This window comes from Chionomys nivalis, chromosome 7 (assembly GCF_950005125.1).
Source record: "Chionomys nivalis chromosome 7, mChiNiv1.1, whole genome shotgun sequence".
Classification (NCBI taxonomy): Eukaryota; Metazoa; Chordata; class Mammalia; order Rodentia; family Cricetidae; genus Chionomys; species Chionomys nivalis.
In genome coordinates this window covers 47,773,330-47,789,962 of record NC_080092.1, presented here as the reverse complement: position 1 = coordinate 47,789,962, position 16,633 = coordinate 47,773,330, and the positions used below count along the sequence as shown (strand labels likewise).

The window sequence follows — 16,633 nt, the reverse complement described above, 5'->3', positions numbered from 1 at the left end:
TGAATATAGTTTCTGTGTGATTATTTTGGTTCTGGGCGGCCAGGACTAACAAGCGGCCTGCTGATACAGATAATTGGCCAGCCAGCCTCGTCCAATCAATGAACTCCGAGTTCAGTGAGAGCTCCTGTATCAGAAAGTAAGTTGAAGGATTCCACAGAGACATTGGATATCAGTCTCCGGTCTCCACATTCATGTGCACGGACAAAGCACCAACACTACATCATACTACACACACACACACACACACAACTTAAAAACTAAAGGATTCACACGTTAGGTGAAGTTAAGTTCTCCTTTAGAGAACACCCAGATATTTCTTGAATTGGCTTGAGTTTGTTCTCCGAGGGGTTGTGTGTTGGTGGTTTGTTCCCCAATGTTGCTCTGTTGGAAGGTGGAGGGACCCTTAAGACTTGGAACTTAGTGTAGGACAATTAGGTCATCAGGAAGACTGCCCTTGGAGAAGACTAATGTGAACCCTCCAGAATAGGCTGTTATAAAAAGGTAAAGTTAGCCTCCCTTCCTGCTTTTTTTGACTTGTCATGTTGCCTTGTGAATCTCCATGCATATATTACCACCACAGTACCACCCACAGTGTGTCCTGACACACTGGGACTTCAGATCTTCCCAATCATGAGCTAAATGGACATCTTTGCAAGTTTTCCAGTCTCTGAAATTTTTTATCACAACTGGGGATGGGCGAATGCAAGCAGGCTCAAATTATTTTCGCACACAATAAGAGATGTCTTTTGTCTGTTGCAGCTTGGATACCATAGACAAGTCAATTGTCTATGCCATTGAGTCTGCAGTGATCAAATGGAGCCACCAAGTCCAGGTGGTACTCAAGAAAGAGTCTTCCCAGGCACTCTTACAAGGGGACAATCCCACCCCCAAGGTGGAGCTGGAGTTCTGGAAGAGCAGGTAGGCAGGGAGGCACATGCTCAGATCCTTGGAGAGGAGAAATGACAGAAGAGAAGGCAGGGCTGGTCTGCTGGAGCCCCCACTGGATATGATTCCACCTCCAAATGTTTCTCATCCTCCCTAGGGCTGACGACTGGGTGTCTTAGGAGCAGTATGTTTCTTTTTGTGGACTGGAAGATGAATTCTTTCCCTGAGGCTCAGGAGCCGCCCTTTCTTTCCTGGGGCACTGTCAGTTCATTGGAGGAATCTTTTACTACATGCATATAGTTAAATCAAGACTTAAAATACCTTTTGTCCTCTTTTTAAGAACATTTTTTATCTTGTGTGTACGAATGTTTTGTCTGCATATATGTATATGAACCACAGTTGCCCAGTCCCCTAAAACTGGAGTTACAGATGGTTGTGAGTCACTATGTGGGTGTTGGAAACCAAACCTGGATCCCCTGCAAGAGCAGCCAGTGCTCTTAACTATAGAGCCATCTCTCCAGCCCCGACTCTCAATACTTTTATTCTAAATTCTGTTCCCTTTTCTTGGATAGCCAAGGTTAGATTTATTTACCTCTGTAAGGACCTGAAAAGGAAAAGGGATTTTGGATAATGGTTGCAGACCTGCCTGTCCTAAGTCACAGACTGTCAATAGCAGTCATTGGGTCTCGGTCCCATGGGGTGACCAGAAGTGCCTAACTCTTGCACCTGCCTGCTTCCCTCCCACCCTCCATGCTTTTGCTCCTATTTATCATTGTGCTGGTGAATCTTTTCTGGAGCAGACAGGCAGATGTTGGGGGCAGACGCTCTGACCATACTACATAGGGTGTTGTGGACAAGCTGTCCTGTAGGGCTCCAGATCCCTTTGCACCACCATCCTGAGTGTCCCCCGATTTCTAACCATTTACTGACTTATGATGAGGCCCTTCTCAAGAAGTCCCACTTTAACGATGCTTCTGTTTCCCTGCCCAACCTTGCTGCAAGAGCTAATGACCTCCAGCTGCCAAGCTTTTAGGCCACCAGCTGGTCCAGTGTTTCCTGGAGCCTTTCCTGTGAGCCTTTGTTCCTGACTCGGGATTTTACTCGTACTGTTCTGAAACAGATGCCTGGGAGGGAGCTCAGTCTGTGGAGGCACCTGAGGCAGGGCTACTCTCTGCCTTCAGCAGGGTGAGGTGTCACAGTGTGACATTTCCTGATACTCACCCTGCTCTGTGGTATTGCAGATGTGAGGACCTGGAACACATTTATAGTCAACTGATGACAATTAAGGTGAAGGGCATGGTTGGACTCCTGGACAAGCTTCAGAGCAGCTACCTGCCGGCGTTCAGAGCCATGTTCAGAGACGTTGAAGCAGGTGAGGACCAGCGAGCGTTTCCACAAATCTGTTTGACTCGGCATTTTTTCCTTAACGCTGTGTCTACTCTTTTCCTGACGTCAGAATTTTCACATCCTTATCACCTTCTTATCTGGCACAGGATAGCATGGTGGCAGGAATGCCACTTCTGGAAGCAACTGTGTTTGTGGGTTAGCTGCCTTGTGACCTTAGATATAACAAACAACCTCTCTGTGGTTGGAACTCTCGCTCTGGAGCACCAGATTCCTGCCTCCCTCAGCACTTGTGAGATAATCTAGATGTAAGAATGTTATTAGCTCCAATATACTACGAAGACACACTGTAGCAGAGGGACCTCTGGAGATCAGGTCCCTCCGTCCTTGGCATCTTGAGGAATATCTGTTCTGTTTCTAGCATCATTCTGCCTTGTCTGTTCAGATAGGACTACAATTTCCTGTCCCTCTGAGTACCAGACAAGATCAGCCTTTATCAAAATTGCATAGCTGCCAAGGCCTCTGATGAGATGTCGCTGCATTTTCCCAGGGCTCCCTCTTCCCTCATTGGTGTGGTCTGCCCCACTCCTGGTTTCCTACTAACCACCTCCTTATTCTTAGTACTATAGGTCAGAATGTGCTTTTAAAGGTATTTTCAACTTTGTATGAATTAAACTTAATCTAAACAGTGATTTTCAAATACATTCTTCTCCTTGAGTTTTCTTTAAAGAATCTACCCCCATGTATGTCCAAAATAGAAACTTAATCCAGGTCTACTTGTTCTGTTGACAAGGGTAGTGTCCTGTATCCAGAGCTCTTAGCTGACCTGTTCTCTTACTCTCTCCTTCTGCCCCGGAGAATAAAGGAGTTAGTGCTGTGGTATCTTTTTTCTTTCTTTGTGTGTCTCTTTCTTGTTGTTTTTTAAGATAGCATCTTGCTGTGCAATTCAGGCTGGCCTTGAACTTAGTCTGTAGCCCAGGCTGGCCTTGAACATTAGATTCTCCTGAGGGAGACTCCTAAGTGTTAGACTACAGGCCTGAGCTCCTGAGCTACCACACCCAGCTTCAGTGCTGGGGTTTCTGAGGGAAGCTAAGTCACAAAGAAGAGCCACTTCATGTAAGAGACTTTAGAGTCCTTGTCTTTGGGTATCTAATATGGGCTACCAATCAGTATCCCTCAGAAACTGAGGAATAGATAATCCTAAAAACAAAAGAAAACTAAAAAACACCAAGCAGAACCCTAGTTCTCCGTCTCCATTTGTTTTGGTTTTTTTTTTTTTTTTTTTAATCAAGCTGATTTCTCAAATATTGTGGTCTTAAGACAGTCAAGTTTTGTCCAGGTATTTGAAGAAACATTTGGCTTTTGAAGGACCCTCAAACAGGGTGACCTGAAGAGAAGGCTCCTCTATCTACACCTCAGGCTTCCTTCCGATACTCACATGCCCCCACTTTGTCTATCAGCAGCACGGTAAAGTCCTCTGCCTCAACTCAGTGGTTCCAATACTCACTGCCGGCCTCCCACAGAGCATTATCACTCTCTTTGGAGCGCCAGGTCATTTGACTGGCTCGCAGAATGCTTCCAATATACTACTTGGGATATAAAGCACAAACATCCATTCCCATTTATCATGTGTCCCTTGAGCCTCAGGGCAACTGATGCAGAGGTTCAGAGTAAACAGGGGTATCATCCCTTTTGTTCAGGCAAAGAGGACTGGTTGAGTCACACAGTGAACCTAGGGAATTACTCAGGCCTTATGGGATGCTGTACGTCTAGTGATAGAAAAATTTCTGATATGTTGGAGGTTGCAGCTAACTCGGGGATATTTTGAGTTTCCTTTAAGGTAGTCATGGAGCCTCATCCATCTAATATGACCTAAGACCACCTGCTCTCATAGACACCGCCAATTACCTGCCCGAGAGGGAAACAGCTGCCGATAAGCCCTTCGGTTTGGCTGCCATTTTTCTGGATTGCTATGCACCTGGAAGTGCTGCCAGCTTTACCACATTTCCCTATCAGTTAGCACGAGATGACCGCCGAAGGCTTTGCCCTTGGAGCTGTGTTCAAGGTGGTTCTTTGGCTTTGAAAACCAGCAGAACCTTGCCATCTCCAGTCCACACTACTCCTCCACTCTCGGTGGCTTCTCTCTCACAAGCACTCGCAAAGAAAGTTCCTGTCAGACACTCGCCAGAGATGCTGCTGTCCGTTAACTGTTTGTTCCAGTCCTTTCATCACACTGCTCTCTGGGAAGATGCTGTTTATACTGCCTCCTGTTTCCATGGCCTGTGAAATTACTTCCCAGGTCAGCCTAGTTTTGAGGCTTACAGATCTTAGCTGTGTCCAAAGTCCTAGAGTTGGGAGGCGTCTGGATCAGCATTTGAAGGCACACTCTTTTGCACTTGCCCCATCGTCTGTCTTCATGTCATCTTTGTAGTATCAGCATCAAAATTATCAGCAAACATTTACCAAGGGAGGGGGTCTGCCAACATAAAGCAGCAGTGTGTGAGTGTGGTGAGTGTGCTGACTAGTACCGTGTCAACTTGACACAAGTTAGAGTCACCTGAGAGGAAGGAGCCTCAGTTGAGAAATTGTTTCCATAAGATCAACCTGTAGGCAAGCCTGTAGGACATTTTCCTAATTAGTGATCGATTGGGGAGGGCCTTATTTTCTATAAGAAAGCAGACTGAGCAAGCCATGAACAAGCCAGTAAGCAACATCCCTCTGTGGCCTCTGCCTCAGTTCCTGCCCTGTTTGAGCTCCTGTCCTGACTTCCTTTGATGATGAACTGTGATGTGGAAGGGTAAGCTGAATAAACCCTTTTCCTCCTCAAGTTGAGTTGGTCATGGTGTTTCATCATAGCAATAGTAACCCTGACTGAGACAGGCTGGGAAAGCCAGGAAGACATCCTGATACAGGAATGTTGTTAGCAAGATCTTCTTAGTCCGTCACTCTAGGTTTTTCATAGTGCTCCGATTTCAGTATTTTCTTCAGAAGAGCCGGGAAGCTTTCTGAAACCTTCTTTTCCATCTTCCCAGGTCAGGAAGAAATTGCAGTCTTGGCTTTGCCAGCCCTTCGCTCCCAGACACTGGGGCTCTCTGAGGTAGGTGGTGCCCAGCAGGCATGGCTGACCATCTCTAATTCCTTCCAGCCCTGACAGAGGCCCAGGACATCCATGTGCACCTGTCACCGCTCCAGAGACACCTAGACATCCTAGAAAGCCTGGAGTTTCCCGAGGTGAAGGGCAGGCTGAGGCCTCTGCTCCATGTGGTCTGTCTGATTTGGGCCACCAGCAGGTCGTATGGCTCCCCAGGGAGGCTCGCGGTGTTGCTCCAGGAAATCTGCAACCTCCTCATCCAGCAGGTGAGCTGATCTGCGAAGCCCAGCAACATCTCCCTCGGGGCTACTTGGCACATAGAAAGGCACGTGGAAGAGTAAAACGAGGTTTTCCCTTAGGCCGGAAGTAATTGCGGCCCAAAGGATTCTCACATTTGAATTTTATGTTTTCACAAGCCAGCAGTTCCCAAAGAAGTTTTTGGTACTGCTGAAACACTGGGGTTGCCCAATCTTGCTTTCTGCCTAAGCCCTGCTTGGGGCTGGTAAATCGCAACCTCCTTCATGAGCTGTGTGAGGGATTTGTGGTAAGTCACCAACAAAGCCTAGTAATTCAGAAGGAAGTCTCTGAAGTCAAGGGAATTGCTCCTGACTTAGCACGTGTGAGCTGTGTGTTCCAGCACAAGCTGCTTGCCTGCTCTGTGCCTCACTGTCCGGTTTATGATGCTGCAGTGAAACGGGAACCATCTCACAGGGCTAACATGTAATAATGCCAAGGATGTGTGTGCCTGGCACATGCTCAGAGCTCCTTCGCTGTGAACACCGGAGATGCTGCTGTTTGGGTTGCACAGATCATCCCTCCACTTTTTGTTGCTGCTAGTAATTGTTTGTTTTGTTTGTTTTCCTTGTTTTTGTTTGGTGGTTGAACCCAAGACCCTTCACATGTTTGATAAGCTCTCTATCAGTTGAGCTACATTTTTTAAATTTTATTTTGAGAAAAGACCTCGTTAAATTTCCCAGCCTAGCCTTAAACTTGCTATCCTCCTGTCTCACCTTCCCAAGCAGATGGTAGTCCAGCTGTGTGCCATCCTACTGGCTTTCCTACCCCTTCTTAGGGATTCCTGTAGCACAAAGGCGGTATGGATCTTAGAGTGTACGTGGAGCTAGAAGCCGTGGTTTGGGTGACCTTCCTACATGGTGACTCCTTTTGGTACCCAAGGACCATCAGCCCTAAGAAAACAACAAACAAGCTCACAGAATGGCTCATAGCAACTAACACCCATTGAGCATATTGAGGCTACAAAATGGTGTTACATTTATAAATCCCAGTCAGATATCAGATGAGGGGACAAAAGGAGTCTTAGAACTTATTACTTGTTTAGAGATGTTTGTCAAGGTTGAGGACTTTGACTACTTACCCAAGCATGCCCACAGCAGCACCCACATCTGGGGTGCTGGTCTCACAGTTCTGCATGTCACCATCACTATCAATGGGGACTTTTGGTTGAAAATATAAGAACTAAGAAAATGGAGCATCCGTAGAGAACTTGTATTAGCACGCCCGTGCTTTGAAAACCTGAGGCGAGGCTGGCTCCAGACTGACTCACATTGTGGTTTTAGAGGATGCCTCCCAAACCCAGTACTCTCTGTGGCTCCCTGTGTTGGTGATGGGGACTACCCAGTAGCTTATCTTCCAAGTTCCCAGGTTTATGTCTCTTGAAAAATAGATATGGCCCAAAGCTTCTTGCATTCAAAATATTTTGTTGTCAAAGTCAACAAATCACAGAATATTTGGGGGATGAACAGCTGGCCCAGCCACATCCCATAATGCCTTTTGGTCTCTGACTGGTCACTTGTCCAATCACAGCATGGTTCAACACACTGTGACTGAAGGACCACAGACTGTTGGGCTTAAACACTGACCCAAGATCACCTGTGGAACGGAAAACTTGATCAGAAGTTTTCTGCGTTGTTCTTATGAAAAATATTATCTAGGCAATTATTTCATTCTGAGATGGTATTGACATAGTCATGGGATATCCTGTACATGCCATTGGGTTCATGGTTACTAATTTATCTACATCCCAGGCCTCTAATTACCTCAACCCAGAAGACCTCCTGAGGAGTGAGGTAGAAGAAAGTCAGAGAAAACTGCAAGTGGTCTCAGACACCTTAAGCTTCTTCAAACGGGCATTTCAGGACAGAAGGGAACATCTCCACACGTACTTCAAAGAGGACTCAGAAGTCAGGAGATGGGATTTCCAGGTGTCTCTGGTCTTTGTGCGACTGGATGGCTTTCTGGGCCGACTGTGTGTGGTGGAGGTGAGTAGATTCATTCACCCCAGGCTCCCGTCTAATGTGGGAGTAAGTACAACATCTCAGAGGCTACCAGGTAGCCAGAAAGATGTATTTTGGCTCATGGTGACAGAGTTTTAGCTTATCGTGGAGGCGAAGTCAGGGTGAGAATGAGCTCCAATTGTGGCAACAGGATCACGTAGCAGTGGATGTTCCAATAGTGGTGGGAACAGAAGGCAGGGCGCGAGGTTCGAGCCAGCCGCTAAGCTGTAAGCTTTGAAGGCCTGCAACTAGTGCTCTACTTTGATCAGCTAGGCTCTACCTCCTAAGCATTTCACAGCCTTCCAAAATAGCACCACACTGGGGGTCAAGCAACAGAACATGAGAGCCTGTGGGGTGCCATTTTAGATTCACGCAAGACAGTCACATGCGGTTGGCTGTCAGGACCATTAACAAGTTTCGGTAAATGGCTGTCATTTGGATTGACCAAACAGTGGTGATTCCGTTGGTATTCAGAGATTCTGATCATAGGCACTTAGGGAGAAAGCCCCAGAGATCATTCTGCTATCTTAGCTTATTTGCAAATAAACTTGGGCTGGGAAGTCTGGTGTATGTACAAAATTGAAAGAAAACAGGTCTTCATACAACTGCCCGTTCTCACAGGCCAGCTGCTTTGGGCTTCCCTTCCATTCCCAGACTGCCCAGTGGCTCTAAATCTCGAACACTGATGAGTCCTTGGGCAAGAGAAGCACATCTTATTCATAGTTCTCTCTCCTGTCAAGTATTTAAAAATTACTATGAATTATAGTTTAAGAACTAGGAAGCAAAGACATGAGATTTTTCCTTTTGCTTTTACATCTCAGAATTTAGTGTCTTATAGTTATGGACTTATAGATTGAATTTTTATATTTTTCAAAAAATGTTTTTATCACTTTACTTCTCTCCTGTCTGCCTCCCAGCCATTCCCAGCTACCTTTCCTTGAACTACTCCCATGTATCTCCCAACTCTCAAGCTGATGGCTTATTTTATTATTATTGTTATGTCTGTGTGTGTTATACACATACACACACACACACACCTGTACAACCTGCTGAATCTGTTCTTGTTGTTTGCATGAACATGAACAATCATTAAGGAGGCTCATCCCTGGGAGAGGCTATCCCTGGGAAGAGATTCCCAGAAGACCTTAGTTGCCTGTAAGTCTTTGTCTAGGTGTAGGGCTCAATGGCATTCCCATGCTTCTGTGTTAACATATTCACTGATATTGCCTTGTTCTGGTCTCTTTTGTACAGTCATTTCTGGGGGAAACATTGCACAGCCAACTTCTTGGTATTCTGGCTCTTACCAACTTTCCAGGCCCTCGTCCCACAGCGTCGCTGAGCAGGGGCTGTGACGTAGATGCATCCATCAAAGCTGGGTTACCCACAATTCATTGATGAGGCTATTTTGTGTCCAGCTGTGCTTCTCTGCACTGTCTCCATTTGTTGTCAAGGGCGGCTTCTTGGCTGAGGTCTGGTAGTGACACTTATCCAGGAAAGGTGGCTCATGCAACCTGATTGAATTTTTGTGGAAAGGATAAATACCACATACACAATAAGAAGTACATGCGTGGGGGTAACGTGAGGACTTTGGGGTCCAGTTCAATGTTAGACCAATAGCTAAGGAACAGAGAAGGAATTAGACTTTAGTTCCAAGCTATTAGTAGTGGAGATTTGGGGTGAAGAGAGATGTAGTGTGGAAATGCTGTAACAAACCTACCAAACCACCAGATGACAGAGATAAAACAATCATAGACTAAATCTCTTCATATCAATTTTTATATGCATATTTAAAAAATTCTCCAGGCACTGAACTGAGTGCTGGGATTCAGAGAGGAATAGAACATAGTTTTGCCTGAATAACTTTCCGGACCTACAGTCATGGCATAGGAGAAGAGAGACAAATTAGCACAGAACATCCAGGGTAGAAAGATAGATACAGAATCAGTCAACTTTCCTAAGGTGAACTGAATGTCATAATGAAAGTACATTTGGGTTACTGGGAGCAAAAGATGGGGGGGAACCCTAACCCAGGAGAGCTTTGAAAAAATAGCAAAGAGCACAAGAGGAAATCAATTCTGAACTAGAAAAAGAATTCACTGGAGAAGGCATAAAGGCAGAAAAATATGCGAGAGAAAGCCAGAAGCTAGATTTTATGAAAGGCATACCTTAAACCTTTCATCAGAATCAGGAGGGTATTAATAATTGATATCCAGCATCATCCTAAATGCCTCATTTTCTCTCAGCTGTTTCTGGCACAACTCCTGCGGCTCAGCCCCTATTCCCATCCCCCTCCACTGATCTCCCACATCAACTCCTCACTGTTTAGCCAAGGTGACGGCCACCCTGGTCTCTGGGATGACCATGGAGGAATAATCACCTCTGTAACACTGCAACGGTCATGTTTACGGGCTCTCTCTCCAGTCTTGAAATAAGTTTCCAATAGCTGTTTAGGAGGGGTCTTCAGCCTGGGACACACATGCTAATGGTATGACTTTGCATATAGACAGCTATTCTAAACTAAGGGCACCTAATCTGCACAGGGTATCAGTAAATATTAGCACAGCTGGCCACAGCCTCCCCAGAGCCATTACCTCACATTGGTCCCTTCTCAAGCTTCTTTTTCCTGAACCAAAGGCTCAGATGCATAAAGAGTAGCTCCTCTGCTTTGACTGGAAGGAACTTGGATACCCTCTGCTCTCTGTCCCTGGAGGGGACTTGGATACCCTCTGCCCTTGGTCTGTCTATCTTGTATTACTCCTTTGCTCCTGGGCACAGCAACTCCCCTTCTCTGTCATCTCTCAGTGTTGGCTCAGATTCATCCCCCTTGCCCTTTGCTGTCTCCTCTTCCCCTCCCACCTCCTCCCTTCTCAGCTCAGTGCAGCAGGACAAGGGACTATCGATCGTCTTCTGGCATATTTCATGTAGCCCTTTAGTTAACATTCCGAGTATCACAGTGATCAATGCCTGTTTGAAATGGGATTAATCTGCTTCTCTCCAGCAAGAATTAGCATGAACTTAACCTTCTTCATCTTCTATTCTAATACAATGTGTGATCACCATGACGCTGGCGCCTGAGATTTAATAAATAGAAGTGAACAGAATGACATCGGTGAATTTGGCTCTTCTCCGCTCATGCTGAGGGCCAGATTACAAGGGGCTGGTTTCTAATCTCCACGGTTCTCCCAGCCCTCGTTCCTCTCATCTGTAATGTTCTTTAGCTCTTTACCCTTTTGTTTTTGACTTCTTTTTTTTCACAAGAATTTTGTTGCTCAGGCCCATGCTTTCCCTCTGGCTGCTAGCTAAAAGAAGGTAGGAGGCAGAGGAGGTATGCAGTAAGGAGGGTGTGTGCTGGGGACAGCTTCCCAGGGCAACCTGATACCAACCTTCTTCCTCAGGATCAGCATCGCATGACCTCATCCTTGCTGTGGAAACTGAGGGCTACAAACATAGAGAAATGACACATGCAAGAACTTTTCTGACGTTAGAACATGTGTCATCACAGTCATTAGAAATGCTAATCAATACCCACCTTTAATACACAGCTCAGTCCAATGCATCTCTTAATTTATCCACAGTCACCCAGTGCAGAATGCGGAGATGGAATTTATTCCCAGAAGCATTGTATTCTTTTTATCAAACTTTGATATCCTCAGGGAGTTGTAAACATCTTACTCTGCTCCCTTCCTCCCTTCCTTCCTTCCCCCATTCCTTCCTTTTCCTCCCTCTCACCATCTTTCCTTCCCTCCCCATCTTTCTGTTTTGAGGGGCTCAACCTTGATTTTTGGTTTTATTTCTATCCTTACCCATTCTTTTCTATCTTTCCATACCCCATTTTCAATCAGATAGTTTCTCAGTCTTTATCACTAAGTAGGTCACTTAGGTAAAGTTCTAGTTCCCATTCCAATTAGACTTTCTGGCTTCACCTAAGGGAATCCCCAACATATCCAAAATCTTTTGCAGTTTGAATAAACAGTCAAGGAACTGAAGAAAAGCAGTCTCCCCATGTCTCTGAATCCCTTGACTCATCCTTCTTCCTGAAACATAGGAACTGGAACATAACACACAAACGTGCACATACATGGTTCATGTTTATGCCACAAGATTGTAGAATCTGCACATTCTTGTTTATGTTTCTGCTTGCGTCCCCTTCCCTGTGAATGATGCGGGAAGCAGCTTGGAGAGAGCCCTCATTGCTTTCATTATAAAATGCCTGGGATTCACTTGGAGAGGCAATGATTTCCTGCTGGGGCTTTATGCAGAGTGATTAGCGGGGAAAGAGGTAATAAGCTGACCTGAGATACCACATTTCCTTGGGGTCCCTTTGCCAGTTCCAGCCACTTTGTCCAGCCTCTTTTCATTCCCGGTCTAATTGGGCTGGCTTCCCTTTCAGCCCAGCTTGAACACGTGGTCACATGTGAGACCATTAGCTGCATAAGGTCGGTGGCAGTCGAGAAGGTAAAGAAAACAGTCTTTTTTCAAATGACCTTTTGAGATTTTCATCCGTGAGGAGCTGCTTTGTGCTGTCCCTTAATGAATTCCGAAGACATTTCTTTTAAGACAGGCAGCCGGCATGACCTCTCCTTCGGGAATAGAGGAACCGTTGGTGAAGCTTGCCATTGCATCTGGTTTTGATTCTCCATCTCACGGGCCAGAGCACAAATTGAACCCCAACTCTCCACCTGCCACCACCATTAAATGTTGCATCGTTTTTTTCATAACAATAGGTCCCAATCAACCCAGTAAATCTTCTGGGACACTGGGGCACATTGTGATACCTGCCTACAAAGAGCTGCGGAGTGTTTCCTGGATAAGCCACACTTATCCAGTATCTAATGACACCAGGAGGGTCATAATTATAATGGTGACACTTTCCTTATGTCATACTATATAGGCTCTTTCCGAAGAACCGCCTCGTAAGTTAAATATTATTGTCCTAAATCCTGGCCTATATTAAATATCACTGTGCCCATCTACAGTTTGCAAATGAGCCTTGCAATCTCAGTACCTTGCCCCAGGCTATAGAGCCAGCAAAGAGCAGGACCAGGGTTGTGGGAACGTGTCACAGGTCTTCTACGATATGCATCCTGGCTCCAAGGCTCATAGGCACATCCTGTGTGCTGCATAATGCATTCCATGGCTTTACTACTGGGATTAATAAACATTGACATTTAAAAATATTTAACCCCATTGGATTAAACTTGCTATTTATCTGTCACTGAAGACTTTTAAATGGGCTGTGAAAACAGCCTACATCTAAATTGAGTGTCGATGATGGGTTGTGGTCAGTGCACAAAATCTGTGTCCGCAGCTCTAGAAATTATTTCTACAGTGCTGTCCACTGTACATCATACCAGAATCTCCCCAGTGATCACGTGCTCACAGCTCAGGCTGTTCACTCTGTTTGGACTATCTGAAAGGTAGATGGTTTGTTTTATTTGTTGGCGTCCCAGGGACCGCTCACTGCTGTTGTTGTTTTTAGATTAAAATGATTACATAGCAACAGTTACCTAACTTCATCCTGCATGGTGAGACCAGGTCTGCTCGTTTGGGCATTTGTTTCTTCCCTCAAACTGGGACCACAGACGTTTCTTCCTTGCACTTGTCTAAGACCCATTCTACACTAAGATGTCCTGCCTTTGCTTCCTCCACCCAACTCTTCTCATTCTCACTAACGACTCAGCAGTCGTGGTTGCTAGGTTCTGTTGCTTTATCACTTTCCACTGACTGTGCAGCAGCTAAGTCAGAGCAGAAAGGGCACACCTGTATTCAACAAATACTCATTCAGCACCACGCATGCTTCCGGGCATAGGAGGACCTGAGATACCTTTGGAATATCTGCAACCTCCTGGGAAAGGTGGGCAGAAAATGACATAATACAACATAATGTTAAATATTACCATGCCAGAGTAAAAAAGCTAAGACAGAAAGAGCAGAGGAGTGGTGCTGGGGGAGGGGAAAGGGGACACCCCATTGATAGGAGTTGAAGGGAAGACCCCAGGCCTTCAAATGAACCCCAAATAAATGTGTCTCCCACTATACCTTTGTTAGTTAGATAATTCATTATAAATATCTATCATTTCCTAATAGAGACCCTAGTGGGGTCTCTTTGATGTCTGGGGCCCTCCCTATATGACAGTGGGAGCAGCAGAGATTGGCAGTCTGTTGTAATAATCTGTAGTTCCTGCAGTGAAGATGTGACCCGTTTATTAAGATGAAGAAAGAATTTTTGGAAAAAATCAATAACTAGACTTTCTCCAAAAGTATAGTGACTAAATACTGCTTGGGTACCTGCAATCTCCTCCTTATGTTATCAATAAAACGCTTCCTACTGACCACCTAGGAGCCTGCTTCAAGTCTTCTGGAGAAATAAAAGAGTGTATAATGAAATTATCATCTCATATTCTGCTATATGCAAACATATCAAGCTGTGTCTGTCTTTTAAACATGGTTAGAGAGGATTTCCTAACAAATTAAAATGATGTCCATGCCATTGTGAAGAATAACAACTGAGGAAATAGTGCAAGACTCAGCTATTTTTCTCCTGTGAAACAGCAGCTTGTAAGAGACAGGAATTACCATAGAAGTCAACTGCGTTTAAATTGAATCCATTGGTTTTCTTCTAAGCATATAAAGCTGAGCATTGTTGTTTCTTTTTTTTTTTTTTTTTTTTTTTCGGTTTTTCGAGACAGGGTTTCTCTGTGGTTTTTTTGGAGCCTGTCCGGGAACTAGCTCTTGTAGACCAGGCTGGTCTCGAACTCACAGAGATCTGCCTGCCTCTGCCTCCCAAGTGCTGGGATTAAAGGCGTGCGCCACCACTGCCCGGCAGCATTGTTGTTTCTTTGAGTTAGGGTCTTGCTATGTAGTCCAGGCTGGCCTAGAATTCACCGTCCTCACTCAGTCTCCCAAGCAGTGGGGTTATATGTATGTCAACATTTCCAGCCCATATCTTACAGTTATTTGAATTGTGCAAATTTATCAGACTCAGTTGTGATGATGTGTCATGTGTATATAGTGGGATGATCAAACCATAGTGGTTGACATGTTCTTAATCACTTAAAAGCCTTTTACTGATTAACACATAGTCACTGTAAGAACTGTGGAGTACGCTGTGATATTTCAATGCTTTGTGAAGTACATATTATCAAGTCAGGGTGATCAATAGTTTCCGTGTTCCCGTTACGCTATGGAGCCTTTAAGTTCCTCCGTTCTCTCCTCTTATCAAGTGTGCAGTAGTTACGATGAACTGCCAAGCCCCACTATTCTGTGGGAACCCTAGACCTCACTCCTATCTGATTGTGTTTATGTGCCCATTATCAGACATTATCTACCACCACCCTTGCTCTGACCATCTCTGTCTCTAGGAGTCCCCGCTGCACTTTCTGAGGGAATTGCTTTTAGATGCTCATGCAAGGAAGCGTGGCTTATTTGCCTTCCTGCCTCTGACTTATTTCACCCCACCTATGGCCAGTTCATAGATTTGGGTGTAAACGATAGCATGTCGTCATTCATAACAGCTTTCACCCAGGCACCTGCTGATGGACATCAGGATCATTCCTTAACTCATTAGCTATGAGTAGTCTAACAACAGACGGGGTGTGCAAGTGTCTCTTTAATACTCCAAAGTCATTTCCTTCGGATCCCTTTGCGGAAGGGAATGGAAGTGGATAGTAGATCTATCTGCAGTTGCTTGGTGCCCCTCCATACTGTTCTCTCTTGTGGCTTTATTAACTTCCTCACTGTCATTTGTGTCTTTGGGACTTCAGCCACCCAAACAGTGCTGAGATACCTCATTGTGGTTTCGACTTGCATTTCCTTTAAAAAATAGTTCAGTTGAACATTTTTCACAAGCTCGAGAGCCCCTGATTTTCTTTCTTTTAAAAAAAATGTAAATATAAACTGTCCATGAATAATGATCACATAAACTACCATATCCCCCACAGTCACCGCAGGAAAAAAACAAACCATTGTCTTCATGAAGACTTGTTTCTGTTTTCTTCCATGGTTCAAGCTCTCTCCTCCCCTCCAGGTAAAAGCCTTAGGCTGGTTTTGTGGTGTTTGTGTTATATGTGCTACGTCTACTCTTTTAGGAATTGTGCAAGACATCACACAGTGAACATTCATGTATCAAATATTGCTCATAAAGTTACAACGTACCATATATATATACCATTAGGACTGTGTTCTGGGCTGATGACTGGTGGATTCTTTTAGCACAAAAAATATTAATTTTAATTCTGCTACAACATGGATAGCCTCTATAGCTGATGCTGAGACATCACTGGTCCATCTAATCCTTGCCTTGTTTTTCATATTTCTTTTTGCAGGAAGTGTCAAATTCTTGTCCTTTACCCAATTTATAGTTGAATTACTTAGCTTTGGGTTACCTGATATAGGATTCCCCTCTGTATGCTGTGAATATCATTGGTTAATAAAGGAACTGCTTTGGGCCTATAGCAGAGCTATAGGGGAACAGAGTTAGGCAGGGAAAACTAGCTGAATGCTGGGAGAAAGAGGATGGAGTCAGGAAAAGCCATGTAGTTCCTGCCAGAGACAGACGCTGGACGGAACTTTATCCAGTAAGCCACAGCCACGTGGCGATACACAAATTAATGGAGATGGGTTAATTTAGGATGTAAGTTAGACAGAAATACACTTAAGTTATTGGCCAAACAGTATTGCAAATAATATGGTTTCTGTATGATTATTTTGGTGCTGAGAAGATGGGAACAAACAAGCAACCTCCTACAACAGTTACCAAGTTTTTAAAGTACCTTGTATATTCTGGTTGTTATTTTCCCATCGTGAATCGGCTGTAACACTGAGCATCCACAGTTGTCTCATCACTCTGTTGTTTCCTTTGCTATGCAGAAGCTGGCAATCTTATCCATCCCTGCAGATCCACCCTCACTTCCACATCCTCTGCTTTGGAGGTCTTATCCAAAAAGCCATTGCTTGTACTGATGTCTTGAAGCGTTTTCATATGCTTTCTTCTTCTTCTTCTTCTTCTTCTTCTTCTTCT

General features: G+C 44.8%; 1 protein-coding gene across 5 annotated transcripts in view; it reads left to right on the top strand.

The window, feature by feature from the left end:
* The window catches only part of Dnah9 (dynein axonemal heavy chain 9), a 341,979-nt gene that overhangs the window by 12,013 nt on the left and 313,333 nt on the right, over positions 1–16,633 (top strand). For all 5 annotated transcript variants that reach the window (XM_057773503.1, XM_057773502.1, XM_057773504.1 and 2 more), the window contains exons 3-6: positions 760–918; positions 2,127–2,257; positions 5,375–5,586; positions 7,366–7,599. In XM_057773503.1, coding sequence (XP_057629486.1) covers positions 760–918; positions 2,127–2,257; positions 5,375–5,586; positions 7,366–7,599 — 736 coding nt within the window. The remainder of the gene's footprint in view (positions 1–759; positions 919–2,126; positions 2,258–5,374; positions 5,587–7,365; positions 7,600–16,633) is intronic.